Genomic DNA, 20,283 nt, shown 5'->3' on the forward strand with positions numbered 1-20,283 from the left:
GGCTTATCAGTAAAACTTGGACATAACTAACAAAACAGAAACCACACAGCAGAGAGTTAAAAGCGCTAAACTTGGAGCAGCATTTATGATTAGTTTTCAGTCCAGTACTCTTCAGCCCCCTGTAATTGTGATCTCCTCATGCCTGTTGAAGATCATTGTTGTGAGGATACTCAGTTCAGTGCCTGACAGCTCTGGAAGAGCACTTCTGAACTACATTGCAGTAATATGCAACTGTCACCGCTAGCAGTCTTTGCTAGCCAAGTTGGTGGCTAGCTGCTGCCTTCATTGCAAGCGTCCTGTTTCCTTAAGGCTTCCAAAAGAACTTAATCAGGAATTTCTTCCATAGCATAATTCAGACTATCATTTGCAGCTTCAGCTAGTTCCACATCTTCAGTAGCTTCTAGGAAATTGGCATCATCACTTGTATTGTCCCACTCACTGTCTGACAACTGGAAGTCTTGAGACAAGCTTTTTTCTAAAGATACTGAGCTTTTTGACAAATCCAACACATTAGAATGTAGTTTTACTTTTCCTTCTGTGTTCCCCCCTTCTTCCTCTTCTTCCTTTTAGAAATGAGAATACTACTTATTCCATATGAAAATGGTCTTCATACTTTTAACTGCTCTGATCTGAAAGTTTGAAACTCATACTGTTACATGTAATGGATACTACAGACAGCTGGCCAAGAGGACAGATTTTCTAGCATGTTCATTTATAGCCACATCAACCTGTGGAAGCCTATATTAATAGGAATAGAAATTTTCTGTTTCTCTAGCAAGCTACAAGTAGTCTGTTGTATACAGCTTCTTATAATAATACAAGGTTAAAACTAATTTCAGTGTCAGTTTAAAGATACCATCAGGATCTGAAAATGCATTTATATTATACTTCCTATGAAATAACACTAAAAGCTATTGATGATCTGCTTAAGTAGAGCTTAAAGTGCCATTCTGTGCTATGCAATTTAAAAGTGTAAACTTATAAGTTGTGCCAACTCTCATTGCCTACTCAGTGGAAAAACTAGTTGGAATCTAGGTGCAGTATGAGGTTGGTTTAAATGTTCTACCTGTATGGGTAAACATAACTGCTTTAACACACTAAAATAGACACTTAGATTCAAGTCACTGACTTCAGTGTGACTCTTGACTCCTGTGTTCCAGGACCACTTTTTAGCTGGCCCAGCATGAAGTCAAGCATGCACAGCAGAGCTTAACTGGGGCAGTTTGAACATGCAGTGGTCTTGTGGTTTATGCACTGGGAACTGCTGTTCATACCAAAACAGGAGAAAGTCTTTAGTCCCAGGGGAAGTTAGGCTATTCCAAGTAACTTAGCTTTACCAGGGTTTGTGCTAGATTTGCTGATGGAGAACTTACTTAAATATTACTGTGTTTTGAGTTAGTGCACCAGCACAACTGCTCTGGGAGCTATTCTATACCAGTGTAACTACTATATGGAGCTCAACAGACTCTGTTAGTGGGGATTCCCAGTGACTTCCAGAGACAGCTTTACTCTCTTGAACTTTAGCATATCAAGAGGACAAAAACATACCTCTTTGAAAAGAAACGGGAGACATATCCTAGTTGGTAATGGAAAACCTAAATCAAATACATGGCATTAATTAAAGTTAACATTCCAAAAAGTATTAAGTATCATTGCTTTGAAATCACAGAATACATACTTTGTGATTTGAAGTTGTTTTCTCTGCAGACTGGATCATGGCACTTTTGATACCAAACTTCCTTCTTTAGATCTACCAGAATCCTAAGATTGAAATAATACAGTTTTTAGTAACAGCACATAAATGAACTGAATGCATACAGTAGGAAACTGACACTAAAAGTTTTATTTGTCCCCATCTATGGATATTGCTTTCATACACTGACATACTTGTTACATACTTGTTTTATGTTTTTTTTCAATAAACTTCAGGCTTCTTTACTTAAAAATATATTTCTTTTAAGACTAACATTCAAAAGTGAAATTTAGTCAACTTTGTAACATAAACCTTGGAAGAAAAAGTCATTAAAGTAAGGTTAGTGTATTGGACCTAACTGTAAGATGTGTTGCTGCTGCTGTTACAGATAATTTTACTATAAAAGCCAGATAAAATCACTATTTCCTATCAACTCATAAGACAATCCAGCTTTTCCAGCTGTGCTTTAGAAACACCAAGCTTCAAGCAACTTGCTTGAGAAAACCAAGTTCATCTAGCATAGTTGCTGTTTGTTCTTTATACCCTTGCTTCTCAAAACCACATTCCTTATCCTTCAGTTATTTTAAAAGTTATATAGAATTATTTTTAGTTAAAATATTTCTATTAACGATATACTGCAATTCTAATGTCATCTGGAAAACCTGACTTTTCAACGCTTATTTTGCTAAAACTGTAAGTCATCCAAGTACTTGCAGAGTCACTAGCAAAGCTCATCTTAACTAAGGTGGTGGCAGGAGTTATCTTTGTCATTTTAATGACATAAGAATGTTATTTAAGGTGCACTGTAAATTGTCTGTTTTCTTTTATCTTATTCCCAATTGCTCAGCTTCCTAGCTAAGAAGCAAAGTGCAGTGACACTTTAATAACTTTAACATACTGACTTGTATGTTAGTATCTTCAGGCACATGGTTTAAATAGCATGAAGAATATTAGAATAATAGAAAATTATATAATGAAAATTAGAAATTCAAGTTCAGTTGTCACAAAGTAAATTTAGGGGAGAAAAAGTTTTGTTTTTTTAAAAAACCCCATTGTATCCCCACAGAGCAAGAGAGCAGAAATTGTAATAGGTGCTGATTCTATCCATAAGAGTTTTTCAGCATCTTTATATAATTAATAGTTGAGCAGGAAAATAAATAAAGCTGCTTTAAAGTGAATAGTTAAAGAACATACATTATGTTGTTACTTTTGTGAGCTCTTCCAATATTTTCACACCAACGGTAACCAGAAATATCATATACGAGTATTTCTTCCAGAGAGAAATAATTCCATCGCCGTATCCCTGGGGGTGTGGGTGAGGTGGTGAAATTAATGAATTCTTTGAAAACACTGCTGCAGAATACTCATTTGTAAACAGTAAAGTGGTCTTTACCTCCTTGTACTCCATCTTTATTAACCAAAGAGCGAACAAAATAATCAATTTCTGGATATGGTGAATCCTGATAACCTTCCATAGAATCTGTTAAAATAAAGGCCACATATACATACCGTTACTGGTTTTGCCATTGTAATATGTGACAGTTACACATTATATAGACCACAGACAGAAAATTTACATGGATCACACCAAGTCCTTAAATAAAACGAGGGATAAAATCCACTGTTACTTCCCTGTAGATCTCTAAACTGCTATCCCTGCCCCCGCGGTACAGAATGGAAGGGAGACAAAGTCTGACAGCTATGGGAGCAGGGGGCAGGGCACAGTGTAAATGACATTCAAGTGCTGCAGAGCATCCTTCAGTACAGGTGTGCCCTGCCTCCTGCAGAAAGCCCGCTGAAGAAAAGTCCTTGAGGTTATCAGGTGTGTAAGCCACAGTACAGCTAATTTAATTTACTTTTTTTCCTGTCCATTACAAAAGGCTTAAGGTACCTCTACTGCTTCCGGTAGTTTTACTGTTTAAAAAAGCAGACGTTTTTCTCTCCTCCTCTGAAAAGCCAGATGACAGAACTTTTGTGTCATCCATCGCTCTGAAGAGAGAATACAAAGGAAAATGTGTGATTCTTACAGCATAACCTAGTATGATGTAATATACTGTAACATGTCACAGTATGGCATAACGTAGCATAGGCCTGCGCCACAGGCTCTAGGTGGCCCAGCTGGAACAGGAGGTTGGACCAGATGACCTCCAGAGCTCCCTGCCAACCTCAACTGGTCCCTGACTCCATATGCTACCTTTTGCTATTCCTGTAGCACTTTTTCTTCTCAATTTGACAGTTTCCTCTGACTTGCACCAGCAGAGGGAAGGGTTTCCTCCTCCAGAACAGCAAAATTCGGTTCCTGGCAAAAATCCCAGGACTCAGCCCTTTAAAGACTGCTGGTCCACACTCTTACAGCAGTCTGTACTCTAGATGTAATATTTATGCATCTATACCCTTTGAAAGGTTTAATTTTTTTTTTCTCTCTACAATGAACTACTTTCCCTTGCTGTATCACTAGCTGGAAGCCAGATGATCACAGAAGACTAAATTCAACGCAGCAGAATTTCTCATCCATATTTACAACAGCCTCAGCTGATACCTGTGATCTGAATGCACTATGTGATCTATGGTATGGGGCTGCTGGCAACAGTTCAGGATAATGAACATTTCAGGATATAAAACCTGAAGTCACACAAATACATGTTTTAATAAAAGTATACATATTATACAGATGGATTTACGATTTTAACCTCCTTTCTGCTGCAGTTATGATTAGGATCAATTTAAGATGCAGTCAGTGCAGGGTAAGATATATCAGAGGTTTACATTAGGTTAGAAAACTTAATTGTATGTATCAGAGTCCAACCTAAGGAGGTACCTACCAGATGGGAAATCTGGTATGCAAGTAAACATTTACAAAACTACTTTTGTAATACTTTGGAAAATATTTAGACTCTTCATATTTAACTGACTGGAAATCTGTAATTTTTCCTTTCAGAACTATACAGAATCTGCCAACACTTAATAATGGTCACATTTTGGCATTTTGAGTGTGTGTAGTGAAATGAGGCACAACTCAGAAGCCATACCACATGTTCTGTGTTCTTTAAACATTTGAAGGTACACTTAAAAAAAAAACAAAAAGCCCTTAAGAAATTTTTTCTTCAGAAAGAAGGAATTCCACTGGAAAGTCCTAAATTACACTGAAACAATGTTCATGGAATAACTGCCCATTGACAGTAGTTAATCTAACTGTTGCAAGAGAAAAAATCACTATAAGATGTATTTAAAAATATTTTACATTCCACTGGAATTAAACAACTACCTAATGTTGCAGATCAAAGAGGAAAGAAAATATGCTTCTTCCAAGGAAACATTCTCTTCACAGTTAGGGACAAACTTATTATCCTCTGCTATCTTCAGAATCACGTTTTTTCCTGCTTTTGACGATTTATACATCCGGAAATTTCTATTCTTTGTATAAACTCCTACAGGAAAACAAACATTTCTTAACATAACAATGCTGGCTAGGATTTAAGATACTTAGTACTTGTAAATTAAACACTTTTCCTTAGACCCAACTGAGCATAAGAAGCTACACAATTACTTTAATGAGAAAGGACTTAATATTCAAGCTTTTGTTTTCTGTGGACCAGACACGACTTGTCTGAAGCATGTATCTTCAAAATTCAATTCCAATCTCAAAAAATGACAAATAATTGAACAAGTATGTTAAACATTGCCTAATCTGTCTAAAGATTTCTTGAGGAGCTGGGTGTTCTATTTGTGGGTTGCATTTAATTTTAATGAAGATAAGAGAACTTAAAGAACTCATACAACAAGAATGTCACAGAGCTTTCTATCACTGCAACCTCATGATGTAATACAGTATTCTAGCTATTTTACCTTTGCAGTTTTCAGGTAACGTGCTTAACAAATACTGAGAATGGTTAACTTCTGGGGACTAACATCAAATTCTTAAAAAGTGATACAGTAAACAATTTGTTTTTCTTTAATTTCTGTTCATGAATATGCTTGAAGGGATTTTGAACAGTAGGTGCAAAGTAATCCTTCTAAATCAGTAATGGAGAAGCCTACTATAGGCCAACTTTGGGCTTGATTTCAACAAATCAGACATACTGAAGTCAGCAATAAAAGTAATCCTGAATTCCATGAGAAGAATTTGAAGGAATGGGGGTTCTTCAGAGAATTCTGAGGAAAAATAACAGATTGAGTTCTCAAGGACATAACATACTGCTGTACAAAAGCATGCTAAGCTGTTTTCATTTCACTGAGGGCAAAAAGCAGAGAAATCAGATACAGGGATAGAGAAGGAAGGAACTTTCAAACTTTAGTCTGACTATGGGTGTTGCACACCTGGAGATTTTTAACATTTTAATACCATGAATAGGCTAAGCTCAGCTGTACCAGAAATTGCCCAACCCAAAGTTTCCTATTATTCTGCCATCAAAACCTAACAACTGCCCTTCCGAACAGGGGAAGCAGGCTCAATTCATACACGCAGAACAATACAGAGGGCCACGCCTGTAAGACTTGTTCCATAATTAAACAGCTTCTAATTCAACTGAAATGACAAAAACCCAATATATGCTACCCTCTTTTAATCCAAATAGGAGCACTAAGGCCTTAGGAACAAAATTAGAGAGTCTTGTGTGGCAAGAGTTTCTTCAAACTTCAGAATAAAATAATTAAATGTAGTAATATAAGAAGTTCCACAGACCAAGACTCTAAGGCTCCTTTAAAGTACAGCATTATTTGGTTTAAATTCTGACCATAGGAACAACAATAAGAACACTGTTGTTCTTATTGTTCCTTAATTTTTGATTACAGACATCTCATTCAAGCTTTGTTGCATTCCAAAGAGGTTTAAAAGCACTTCTATTTACCTAGATCCACAAAAAGTTGCTTGTCACCTTCTTTATCGTTTACTATTAGAAAGGAAAGTTCCAAATTTTTTCCCTGGTGTGATGTTTCCATATGCTTTGCCTTGTGAGCAATGGCTGGCCGGCCTTTGGAAGCATCTTCAGCGGCTGTGAGGTTTGTAAGAGAACCATCTAATCCAACCCTTCCTGCAGAACACTGGAAAACATGTCCTACTCCTTCTGGAATCACAGCAGCAGCTTTACTCTCCATTAACCTTATGGCAGGCTGCAAAATGGTTCTCACAAAGTTACCTTAAAAACAAACAAACAAAAAAAAAAAATCCAAAGTGGGTAACGTCATGTATGAGTCAAGAAAGAACTTAACGGTTCCTGTGCAAAAATTTTAAGCATCCAAGATGGAAGTGGTTAGAGTTTGGAGCACTTTTTTCCCCCTTTTTGGATTTTTAAAAATTCTTTTGAACAGTCTAGTGTACAAAATGGTTCCGGTTAGTAACTAAGAAATCCATGCTTAGCAAGAATGTTTAGTGAAGATTTTTTAAAAAAAAACACAAGAAAATAAACAATTGTTCATATATTAGTTGCATCATAGCCACAATCTTCCCCTCTGCAATTTTACTACCGAGAACAGAGAGAAGAGAGAAGCCAGATGGCTTGGCAATCACCTCATTAGAAATAAAGACAACATAATGAAACCAAAAGGCATAGGCTGTCACTACAATTTCCCAAATTAATATCCCAGATAAAAGTGCAAAACTGAAATAAAAGGCTTTGGTATCTTTCAAAATAATTCTGCCCATCACAACATCAGTACCATTGCAGTTATTAAAGCCTCTGACAGACAAGATCTCAAGCTGTTCCCGCACTTGGAGCATAAATGATCTTGACTTTATTAATACAACGAAGACTTCTGCACCAAAATTTCTGCGAACCTGAATTTTCCACTAGAATGTCAGAAACTTACTGAACAAGTTTAGTTTGCGTCTTCATGCTAGCTTAGCAGGAACATTTCTGTGTATGAACTAAGCTGTTAATAGTAAGACATTAAAATGCTTGATGTACAACCACTTTGTTAATGACAGTGATACCAAAAAATAAGTAGTCAAGTTTCTTTATAAAATGGTTTGATTTAGTATTTCAAGTGCCCCTCAGTGAAAATCTTCGATACATGAATAAAGCATTCCTATAGCTTTGCTATTACACAACTTACTTTTTTATCTAATCATAGGTAGTTTTTAATCAGGTGAATATTTTTGCAGTAGTTAATGACAGCATGCAATGACATTAACAAACTCAGATTTAGGATTCTGAAGAGCTTGTGATTGTCGCTCTCACTACTGCTTTCTCTAATTTCACTTTCAGAATGATTAAAAAGTTTTACTTGAAGCTTCACGGTGTATTAATTGATGTAAGAGTTTGACCAGGGCTTACTTGAACAACAAATTACTTTTCTAGAAGTATTTTGTAATGACTTTTCAAACTCCCAGTATTGTAATTCAGCTCCCATGGTACCTCCAGGCTTTGCTAGATGGTAACCAAAGACAGACAAATAAACACCATGGCCCAATGACTGTCAGGAGGAAAGAAAATAATAGAATAAATACAGACATGAAAATAAAACTATGAAGTGGAAGGAATACAGGCAAGGAGAATTCTGCAGCTGTTTGGTGAAGCGTCAGTGGTGAATCTGAAAGTACATGAAATATAGGTCCTCCTATGCTACATATCAGCAGAGTGACTCAGTGATTCAAGCATAAATATCACCATCCTCATAATTCATTACAGGACTACTGAGGCACACAAATGATTCATAGTCATAGACAGTGTTTTGACCGTGTGTGTTCAAATATGCACACAGAATTTCTTAGGTTTATAACAATAGTTACTCAGCTCTTCAGTTCAGGGAAAAAATGTACCTATTCAGAAATGAAATTTATTTCAATTACCATAAAAGTTAAAGTATCTTTAAAAGTCTTAGTTGACCACTTCCTTTTTTTGCATGTGTAAGTGTCAATGACTCTAATGTCAGAATACCAAGGGTTCTGTCAGTAAAAGATTATTTTGGGAGTTAGCTCTCATCATTCACACACAGCTTTGTTTTCTCTCTTCCCATTTCTTCTAACTGGCCAGATGTGGGAACCAAACCTGCATTTCATACTTCTGATCCTTGAGTGTATTTTGTATTTTTATATTTGGGATTTGTCAACTGTGTAGATCAATGTAAATTCATTGATCTCCACAGCTTTACTGTGGACCTGCATGATCTCCTGTGCTTTCTTAAACTCAGTCCCTGTATTTATATTTAACTCATAACTAATTATTCCAAATATTATATACTAAATGTTTTAAAGCATACTTAACTTTATGCCCATGCACTTTGTGCATGACTCCTGACACAGAATGCTTATGAAACATTATCATCCAAGATGTGGTAGTTCATGTCCTAGTTTATCCCACATAAATACCACTAACCCATCCTAAAGTATTTTTTATTAGACAGAACACCACAATGATTAATTTTAAAAAAAGACAACACTTGAATGTGTCTGAAAAATATATTAACACCTTTAGGTTTAATTAGACGAAATCCCTCTGCCACCTCAAAGAATATATAAATTTTCATATAGATTCTGTGAAATTACTTTATGAAGTTATCTGCATTTTTAGTTATTTACTACAGCAGAGTATTTTGCACAAAGTACAAGGATAATGCACTTTAAGCCAAGTTTGTCAAGCAGGTTACTAAAATATATTAATTAAAAGTCTAGAGTGTAATATTATTGGTAACATGCATGAATTTAACACTGACATTTACATATCTCAATTGTAAAAAAAAAATAATCAATTTTTACTGAAACTTCAAAATTTTGCTGAAAAGGCAAAGGCAGAACATGAATACACAATCTCTAAATATATTTTAAGTCGGACAGTAAACATGTCAAATTCATGTCACAGTGGAGTCACAACACTCTTACTTAATGGGCTAGAATAAACAGCTCAAGCTTCTATGGAGGGAACTGACTAATGTGATTTAGTTATCAAGATCGCATGCTATAACTGCTGTCATACCAAATTATTTATTATCCAGATATCACTTAAGAGTTTTATAGTGACAGAGGAGTTAAACACCGTACTTTTCAACTAAAAATTGCAGTAATCCCATTTAAGTCTCTAGGGTTTGTAGCTGTTACCATGGTGTCACATTAAAAATAACTGTTCTGTGTCACACTTGGGGCTGGCAGCCAATATTATAAGCATTTCCTTATAACTCTGGCAATCTGCTTAGCTTGCCATGTGATCTGGTCCTGGTTTAGGGACACAGATTCCACACTGCTCCTAAAAATGAGAAATAGGTTTTTTAATGTTACAAAAACTTGAAAAAAATGGGTTCTGAGAAATGCTATGGCCTCTTTGTGCTGGAGTACAGATCTGAATTGTGGCCTGAAGTGATGCTTAGGCCATGGACCATGTGCGTATATTAAAAATATATGGATTAAAAAAAAATTGCATCTACATACAGACCTGCAAGATCCAGCTTCTCCTTAGAGTTTGCACTGCTCCTCCAGCTGTTCATGTTGACAAGAGCTTTCATAGATGATTCCTCAGAGCAACAAAAACATGTGTCTTTTATCCAACAGTACATGTGTTCTCCCCATGAAATAACTATACAATTCAAAAGGAAACTAAGATTTTTCTCTAATGCTGCACTGGCTAGAAAGAAGCCCAGCACTGTGTCATTAATGATAGCACCACCGTGCTGTCATCAAGTACTAAAAGCAAAGAGCCTGTCTTCCTTGTGCTGGTTTTGTTTGGGATAGAGTTAATTTTCTCCTGTGGATGAGTCCACGTGGGAGCAGGACACCCCAAGGCATCTGTGGCTAAGTCCACACCAGAGCAGGTACACCTTGAAGCATCTGTGGCCATGGTTAAGTCTGTGCCACAGCAGGTACACCCTTGAAGAGACTGTAGCTCATCGATAAGGCTCCCCTTGGAGCAGGTACAGCCCTGAGGGACCACAGTCTGCGGATAAGCCCAGGCCAGAGCAGGGGCAAGGGGAGGAGTTCATTGCAATGTTCAACTCTAACCTGGCCCAAAGGGACCAGGGGTGGATACTGTAATGGAAATACCTTAAATTCTTGTAACCCATTATTTGAGTTGCACGTTATAGGAATTACTATAGCAGGAACCACCTGAACCAATGGAGGAGAAGCCTTAAAAGTGCAGCAGTGACCCAATGTGAGCTGGCTTTGGTGCCCAGTAACTCCATGCAACACACCACCTCTCCTGTCCTGAGTGGGCTCCCTCTGTATGGTGGTCAAAGTCATGGACTAAATGAACTCACTGGACATTTGTGGACATTTTACAGACATTTCACAGCGGTGGTCCATAGACTACTGGTATGATAGCTATGTATTATATCAAAGCGTAGTGGTGGCTAATGAGAATATATTGGATAGAGTGAGACCTGAGCATGATCTAAATGGCATGGAATAAGGGGTGGAGAATGTGCTGGTTTTGGCTGGGATAAAATAAATTTTCTTCACAGTAGCTAGTATGGGGCCATGTTTTGGATTTGTGCTGAAAACAGTGTTGATAATACAGGGATGTTTTAGTTACTGCTGAGCAGTGCTTACAAAGAGTCAAGACATTTTCTGCTCCTCACCACACCAACGAGTAGGCTGGGGATGCACAAGAAGTTGGGAGGGAACACAGCTGGGACAGTTGACCCCAACTGACCAAAGGGCTATCCCACACCATATGACATCACGCTCAGCAACAAAAGCTGGGGGAGAAAGAAGGAGGGGGGGGGGGCACATTTGGAGTGATGGCATTTGTCTTCCCATGTAACACATGATGGAGCCCTGCTTTCCTGGACATGGCTGAACACCTGCCTGACAATGGGAAGTGGGGAATGAATTCCTTGTTTTGCTTTGCTTGTGCATGCAGTTTTTGCTTTACCTTTAAACAGTCTTTATCTCTACTCTTGTTTTTCTCACTTTTACCCTTCTGATTCACTTCCCCTTCTCACCAGAGGGGTGTGAGCAAGCAGCTGTGTGGTGCTTAGTTGCTGGGGTTAAACCACAACAGCTCTCTACAATCCCCTGCTAGGACACATACAGCGCACAGTAAGAAGCTACTTAAAAAACACAGGAGGTATAAAAAAATAAATACAGTATAAGCTTTACTCAAGACTGGAATGAGAAAAGGTGCAGAGATAGAAAAAGAGGTAAGGGTGAGAAAGGAAGACTGGGCATGAAGACAGTCAGACAGATTGTGACGAAGCAGACAGCAGAATAAAAGCGGGAACCAGAGTGGGACCAAAATTATGAACCCAACATCCTCAGGTCTCTATTCTACTGCCAGTAGAAACCCAGTAACAAAGCACATAATTTCTTGTAATCCTGCTGCTGTTGTCACAGTTCTACAAATGGTAGAGGTAAATGTCACAAATCTAAATTTCATCCCTTCTAATAAATAATGAGATTATTAATATGGGATTATATAACAGCATTTCTGCTTCTTCTCCCTCACCCTATTTGTTTGAAACAAACACAATAAGGAAACAAATGTTACAAAATTAAACACTCAAATATTAAGAAATTACAAAACCAGGGCTGCAGGTGCAACATTAAATAACCCAAAGTTCTGCATTTGTAGGTTGATACCGATTTTAATTCCACCATTGGGCAAGCTGTTTTCTATCAGTTCCTGTTTCACTCAGACAAAATTCAGCTGATATTCTATTGTGCCCTCATTGTTCAATGTATGTCTGCTTGTATATACAGAATATATATAAATACACTAGAAGAAACCATGAACTTCAACATTAACTTTTCTTAGTGCTCACCACTAGCATATCTCAGTGCTTCACAAGCAGTATTTTAAGAGTATGTTCAAGATACTTCCGTGAGGTGAGGAAGTATTGCTATACTTATTTTAAAAATGGAGTCAAGACAAACCTGAACTGGCAAATCTTTGTGCTGGAGTTGCCATATCCCATGAAATCCCAACTTACATCCCCAATTGCTTTTGGCTTTCTCTTAGCAATGGGTGGCTTGAAACTGTCCCGCCTTTCTGACCCTGTGCTTAGCACAAACCGATTGTATTTAGAGCCAGTAATTGCAGCTTTAATTGTTAAGACTGACATTAACCTGAAAATTAAGGAGTGATAGTCATACTGTAAAACAATTTGCAAACTAAAAGCCAGCCTTGCCAGTAGTTTTATAAATAAAACACACAGGTACAAAAAAAGTTATTTTTGCAAACAGAAATGCTAATCATAGAGAAAGAAAGTTGAAGGCGAGTTGAGAAATAATGAGGCTTAGTGAAATAGAAATAGGTAGTAATTTCTGCTGGGAATACATATTTGTTTCCACATATAATTCCATTAAAATAAATATTCAAACATGAGATGGAACTGTACTAAGTCAAAACCTCACCTTTTATTTCTAGAAAGTAAGAGAAAAGAACACACTTACCAACATGAAAATTATCCTTGAATACAGTCTTTTGGGGTAGAAATATTAAGTGTCGACTAAATTTTTCATCAGTACTGGAATCTAAATTCAAGACATCTTTGGCTGAACAATTTACATCATAAAGTTCTTTTAATTTTTGGCTGACAAGCTGAAATTATAAACATTAATTAGGCTATTTTCTCTAGCACTTTTAATAGTGTTATCTATAAAATGTAACACAAATACAAATTCTATATCTTTTTTCCAAGTTTTTTTTCCTAATTTTGAGCATATAATTAATTCAAACTAGTTCATAGAAAAACTTAACCAAATTTGACATAGACTGTATTTCCTGAAATGAACAAGTCACTGCATATACTAACACTGATAAACTGAGTAAATTTTCAGTTTTTCAGGTCAAAGACTAATTTAGGTTTTTTTCCACCACAAAGCAGTTCACACCCACAGTGACAATGTGTGTAACGCAGACTTACCCAGAATGGAAAGCAGAGGCTATTATGATACAAAGGGTTGATATGCTAATTTACTTTTATGACCCAATGAACACTAACTAAGCAGCAAACAAGATGTCTGGCTGTAAAATAGCTCTAAAAACCTTGCATAAGCTAAGGTTTTGATTACTCATGCATAGGACTGGGACTCAGAACGTAAGGGTCTGGAAGCTTAGGGTTTCAGCATCTCAGATCTCCTGCCCAGCAAATCCAGAGTTCTCTTCTTAACCTGAGGAATCTCTAGATTTCAGAATTGATCCACAATGGAGTAAACCCCTCCGGATTCTGTATCAGTGAAGGGTCCTTTACAAAGCAACAACCTCAACCATCTTTTTCTTTCTTTTCTTTCTAGCTAGGGACATGTAAACATCAGAAGTATCACAAATGACCACTCACAGAGAGATTTTATTGGAACAGAAGATACTCTTCTAAAAACTTGTTTTCTTTTCCACCTCTGTCATACTGAATTTGCAGGGGAGCTCATCTTCCAACCAAATTTGAAATTTGCACTATTTAATAAAATTGATAATTAGCAAAGATATTTAACTTTAGATACCAAATTGATAAAGTGCAGTCACCTGATGTTCTCTACGTCATCACTTAACTCGGCTACAATGAACTGCTATCTGAAGACACCTAAAATCGGGAGGGATTTATCTAAGCCTTGACATATGACTGGACCAGTTGGCAAAGGAAATAACTGAGGAATACCTGAATTCAACTTTTATTGATGCTACTCTGAAAAATACCTAAATATTCCTTCAGTTTCATGGCCTCAAAGTGACAGAGCACATAAAACAATCTGCAAAGCAAACTTTTGTTCTCTGTTTTTTCCTTTCACTTAAAGGGGAAAATATTTGCTTTAATTAAAACAGTACTTTCTACTTCACTACAAATAACCACTAGGTCTACAATTCTTTTTCATTTTACCACAGAACAATCAAGATAAATTGTTAAATACTTTGGTTTCATATTAAATCAACGACAAATTCATATTAATCTACAACATGACTTTGCTCTAGTTTACAGTTTACCTCAATTAACTTTGCAACCATGCTCTTGCCATCTGCATCAGGATTTGCTGGTTTGTAGAACTCCAAATCAAAATACAGTTTGCAAGCATCTTTTTCAGGAATTACTTCATAGCAATGCATAAGACTTGTTTTATAACCTTTCCTAAGGAAAAACAAAATTTACAACCTCTCTCAATAAACATTATACATAATTATCAGTTGCAAACAAGGATCCCACAAGTCCTAAATATTCTTTTATTTTTCTGTCAATCACACATATCAAAGCATCCCTATAATGCTTTGAAAAATCTGTAACCAACTTCAAGTATCAGCAAAGATATTTGTCTAGCCTAGAATTTAAGTTTGTATTCTCCTCCACATCTCCCCAAGTCTCACAATTTATTGACAGTATTTATTGACAATTTATTGACAGTATTTATACTGTCAACAGAAATGTTGTTGAGAATTTAAGAAATGATGGAAACTACAGTAGAAAACTTAAGTTATCACTCATATGTCTTTAAGCACTACAATTGAGATTATACAATTTTTTTCCCAACTAAATTAAAAATTAATCTAATTTTCAAATTAAGAAAAAAATTAAGTTTGCTTTTCACACCAAAAATGACTCTTAGATTTCTTTTACTTTATAACCAAATGTTTTATTGTAAAACAAAAAATTGGGAAAAAAGCTCAGTGCATGATCAAATTGTCAGTAGTTGAAACTACATCACAGAGATACCAAAACCATAAATCAGTAACCAGACATTTATATTAATGCCCATTTGAACTGATGTATGACTGATCATAGAAATATGTTTGTGTCACATGTTGTTATGACCCCCTGAGGAAAGCCGACAGCAAAAGCAAATCTACTGCTATTAGATTTAAGTTCAGTAGACAGGGCCTTTAATTCACAGAAAGTAATGGCAGTCTGCAACTCAAAGTTGAAACCCACTACAGAGTAGATTGGTTTACCCTTATGAAGATTTTCCCAATGGCCAAGATCAAACCTCATGCAACCCATCACAGCTCTTTGCTAGTCAGAGCAGCAGATGGCTACTGGGGATAGCTATCCAGTAATAGTTATTACTAGATAATACTATATCCAGTATATGACTCTCTTGTGGTAACATATAGGGGTACCTTTTCAAATACTCACGTGTAATAAAACCAAAGCTCTTTATATGTTGTCACAAGGTAAAACCTCTGTCCGCTTTGTGTGTTCTTTTCCAAGGCAAATACATGAACATCCTTTTTAAATAAAAACATTGAAGGGTTTGGCTTTTTTCAAAGAAACGGTCAAAGTCTTCAGAAGTTCATATTTGACATTCATTTCTCTCGTCAAAGGTTAGTAAATACTAGAAAACTGCAAGTAGATCACAACCTTTTTCAAGCTAAGTAGCATCTGTTTTGAGTTAAGAACATCATTCTGATTTCAGTATTCTGAATACATGAGTAAAAAATGTGAAGCTTTTCTTTGTTGTGCATTAATGTTTAAACTCTATTTTCTCTATAAAGTTGTTTTTCTGATCAGGGGCAAGTGCATCTAGCAGGAGGAACAATGTCCTGAAAGGAACAGCATCATGGGCATGATGGCAGCATATGGCTTTATAGCAAATATTTAGACTTTGTATTATTTAAATCCAAAAATGGGAATCTAAAACCACAAAAAAAACCCTACTGCCAAGAGTGCATTTTGGAAAACAGACTGTTGGGATTACTTAAACACCTAAAATAGTGTGGAGAAAAACCTGGTACTTTCTTTCAAAGCAGCAGACAATTTGAAAAGTATTAAACTGAAAACAGATAACATATTTTGCATAATAATTATTTGGCTCATCATTTCTTATCATCTGAACTTGCTACTTGGATGTCACTGTAGAGTTGTATTGTTTCTATTTTGTCTCTGCCTCCTGTTTATCTCTTTTTCTTTTCGGTTTTTACCTCCTCTTTCTTCCTACTCAACTCTTGCTACCTTCCCATTCTTCTGCCAACCCTGACTCCTTGCTCATCTTCAGAAGGAACAAATCTACAACTATAATGTTAGCAAACGTTACCAAAAAGCACTTTTACTGTTAGAGGTTAACATCATTAATTTGTATGTTAGAACTAGTATTTCTTAGACCTACCTCCAGTATACTCACTGTTTCAGGATTGAGAAGGAAAAAAAAGAAGAAAAAAAAAGACCTTGCAATCTGATAAAGGCTTTACCACATCCAAGCTTTTAAGTGAAGTTCAACCTTGAAAGTACCTAAAGAGTGGAGACATTCACCTAACAAATAATTTACCTCTTTGCAGGTTTTTACATAACTGAAAGCTTCAGCTTGTCGACAAAATATTTTCCAAACAGAGGATGGCAGAAAGGGTTTGGACAGTTTTGGTCTATAAACTGGAGGAAGAGGGTTTCTTTCATAGTGAGATGCTAGTTCTTCCACTTTCTTCAGTCTTTCTTCCCATTTTCTTTTCATTTGTCCTAAAACAATTACAAGTAGCCAAATCAATATCAATTTCTGTTTGTGACTCAATTTTAATGTATCCTGTACTAATCACTGCTTTTGATTCCAGATTTATTGAGCATACTTTATTTATTAACTGAGAGTATCCAATATTCCAAATCAACATCCAAACTTGCTGTGATACTCCTTTTAACATTAAATCTTTTCACACAGTTTTGGAAGTAAGAGATCTTCATATTAATACTATCAAAGATAAACACAACAGAATAGACACAATAAGGGAAGGCCTAGGAAATTTCATTTTTATTTACAGAATGATATTACATTCCTCCTCGAAAAGTATACAAACTGTGTTAACTAGTCACACAACGTTAGTAAGGAGTGGAAAAATACTATTACTTCTGCTTTATAGTTGGAGAGACAGATGAGATAATTAGTTTGTATGAGTCATATAGCACTTGAGTTCCTGAGAAAAATTAAGATTCCAGCAACTCTAGTGCTGAATCTCAAACTAAAAGAATTGAAATCCAAAATGACGGCTCCATTCTCCACTGCCAACCTTTGCTATTGATCAGCAGTATTTTCACGTGCTTTAAAATCTCATGTACTTTCTTGCAAACTTAGGATAGCAAGATAGCATGTGATGAAGTAATGCTTGCTATCTTGCAACCTTTAAACTTCTAGTTTCATAAAGGAATCCAAATGCTACAAAGTACTGTAGTAAAGAATAAACACATATATAAATATTTGTAAGTTTAATTAACTTTTTTCCTGCCATAATTCATTGTCCCTCTGAACACCTGCAAATTGGTAAAGAGCATTGCTAAGAAACTGTGAAACAGGAAGAGGAGCAAAGATGAAGGTGCATCTTTTTGTTCCGCCTGGCATAACCACCTGGTTCTCGTAACAGCCCCCAGTTGTTGCAAGGAAAGACAAAAATGAAACTGACTGTACTCGCACGTATTCAAATCTTTAACAAGCTGTATCCACAAGGTGAATTTAAGTATTTAAATATTCTTGTGGGCCCCAAAGCCCAAATTTTAGATCCTCTCAATCTCCCTCCCAAGTTTTCCACAGTAAAGGCTCCAGGACACCTACATGCCCATGGTACATCTAACCCTGCCAGTGTTTTCATAGTTTAGAGCCTATGTCAAGTCTAAATAACAGGGTTTTTTTTTTTCTCTTAGAGGGAACAAATATATTATCTCCATAGACCTTGTCAGTCTCCTGACCTGTGAATTTCCTTCACTCCTTTTTTATACAATTAGTTTCTTCTTTGAGAATGAAAAATGAAATTATAGACAGCAGTGTTTCTCAGAAGTGCTAGCAGAACCCTCAGTTTCATTTTGATGCTGTTGGCTCTGTCGTAAATTAACTGGGTGCAAAGCCAGTCCCTAGATCAGCAGTTTCCCACAAGGTGACCATTAAAAAGAAGGGAAGCGAAGGAGAACTCCCATAATTCTCTACACATTTTAAACCTCCTAGTTAGATCAGGACATATTTTTGCAGAAACACAGTTGGGAGGATATCTGAACCTGGGATATGGTTGATGACCCTTACTTTAAACTGAAATCTATCACTGTTTTTGCACTCCAAATATTCTCAGATTCTCAGCAGTCCAACATCAGGTCTTTTCAAGGTCACCACAGCTCCTCTATCAATTATACCTGATACAACACATCTACTTCAAGCACGTACAATTTACACTTACAGACTAGGTGTAACTCCAGACTAGCCTTCTGAGTTTACTGGGAAATGCCCACCTCATCTTCCTCTCTTCTGTCCCACCAGAAGTAAAGGGAGTACTTATTTTTATTTTACTTGCCAGATAGAAATTTTGTCACTCCCTGGCAGTGTTCAAGGCCAGGCTGGATGGGGGTTTGAGCAACCTGGTCTAGTGGAAGGTGTCCCTGACCATGGCAGGGGCCTTGGAACTAGATTATCTTTAGTCCTTTCCAACTCAAACCATCCTATAACTCTCTGAAAAATCTGTAACAGTTATGACAAAATACACTATCCACACCTGAAGAGAAATTAAGTTTAGACATGCAAATCAATCGCTGCCCAAAATAACATGATTACATTTGTTTCCTGGCCAGAGTGTATCATGCAGCACAGTTGTATGGCAGAATTCATGCTCCTCAACATTTATTAGTGTTGAAATTTTCTCCCAACTACTGCTTCAGCCTTAGAAGAACATATTAAATAACTTCCCCCTAGTGCTAATTTTTTTACATGAATAAAAAATAGCTTTAGTTACCCTTATGTTGAGCTGAACTGGCAAACACTACTTATCTTCCTTCAGCAGTAACAAGTAGCATCAAATTTTCATCTTGCGCTCTTAAAAAAACACCTTCTACAATTAAGATTTGAGTAATTTTGTGTAAAATGCAGATATTAGACTTGATAAGACCTCAAAAAAAAAGGCTACCAACTGTTGGGAGAAGCTGGAAAACTAAGTTTCTAATGTTAAACTTACTGTGTCTCAGAATCACAGAACCATTCGGGTTGGAAAAGACCCTTGGGATCATCAAATCCAACCATCAGCCCTACTCTACAAAGTTCTTCCTTACACCACATCCCCCGCCATCTCATCCAAACGACCCTTAAACACATCCAGGGATGGTGACTCCACCACCTCCCTGGGCAGCCTATTCCACTGACTGACCACTCTTCCTGTGAAAATTTTTTTCCTAATGTCCAGTCTGAACCTCCCCCGTTTCAGTTTAATGCCATTCCCCCTTGTTCTGTCACTAATCATCTGTGAGAATAGACCAGCACCAACCTCTCTACAATGTCCTTTCAGGTAGTTGTAGAGCGTGAGGAGGTCTCTTCGCACTGAAGACCAATGTACAGATATGAAACTAACTGACCTGAAAGTTGATGATGAAGCTGAAACTAGCCCTCAGCCTCAGCTGTTGCGTAAGGACGCCGGTAGGCAGGTATATTCAGATGGCATTTGTTGATCGGCTGCACGATTTCCAAGCTTTCATCCTGCAGCGGTGGGAGATAAACTCTGCCGTAAGTGGAAGGTCCTGCTCTGATACGGTCCAGCCCATCCGTGTTTATCTAGTTCGCTAAAATCTGAAAGATCGCCTCTCGTTTGGTAATCATCCCCACAAATTACTTAAAAGGGCGGTTATCTTTATCAATCGCCAAAGGTACATTTTTTCTAGCACACGGCGGAACTAAACCAGCAGGGTCTGGGGTACGCGCGGTCCAACTCGGCAGCACTAGGCGCAGCGCAACGCGCCGCTCGGGGGCCGCTCGAACAGGCCCGGCGCTGCCGCCCTCGGCGTTCGAACTA

General features: G+C 37.1%; 1 protein-coding gene across 2 annotated transcripts; it reads right to left on the bottom strand.

The window, feature by feature from the left end:
- Window positions 1-238: 238 nt before the first annotated feature.
- On the bottom strand, window positions 239-20,212 carry PRIMPOL (primase and DNA directed polymerase). Of its 2 annotated transcripts, XM_026847134.1 has the most exons (13): window positions 19,850-20,212; window positions 16,809-16,993; window positions 15,680-15,771; window positions 14,539-14,680; window positions 13,014-13,161; window positions 6,541-6,828; window positions 4,959-5,121; window positions 3,585-3,682; window positions 3,087-3,173; window positions 2,888-2,996; window positions 1,679-1,761; window positions 1,549-1,595; window positions 239-563 (listed from the first exon to the last, which is right to left on the bottom strand). In XM_026847134.1, exons 2-13 carry the CDS (start codon window positions 16,986-16,988, stop codon window positions 324-326), a joined length of 1,677 nt encoding a protein of 558 aa, XP_026702935.1. In that variant the 5' UTR covers window positions 16,989-16,993; window positions 19,850-20,212; the 3' UTR covers window positions 239-323. The 2 variants fall into 2 exon arrangements, with proteins under 2 accessions (XP_026702935.1, XP_026702936.1); XM_026847135.1 differs by lacking the exon at window positions 1,549-1,595 and having other exon boundaries at window positions 396-563.
- Between the last annotated feature and the right edge of the window lie 71 nt (window positions 20,213-20,283).

The sequence above is a fragment of the Athene cunicularia genome (genome assembly GCF_003259725.1).
Source record: "Athene cunicularia isolate RWA chromosome 4 unlocalized genomic scaffold, athCun1 chr4_part1, whole genome shotgun sequence".
In the NCBI taxonomy this organism is placed as follows: Eukaryota; Metazoa; Chordata; class Aves; order Strigiformes; family Strigidae; genus Athene; species Athene cunicularia.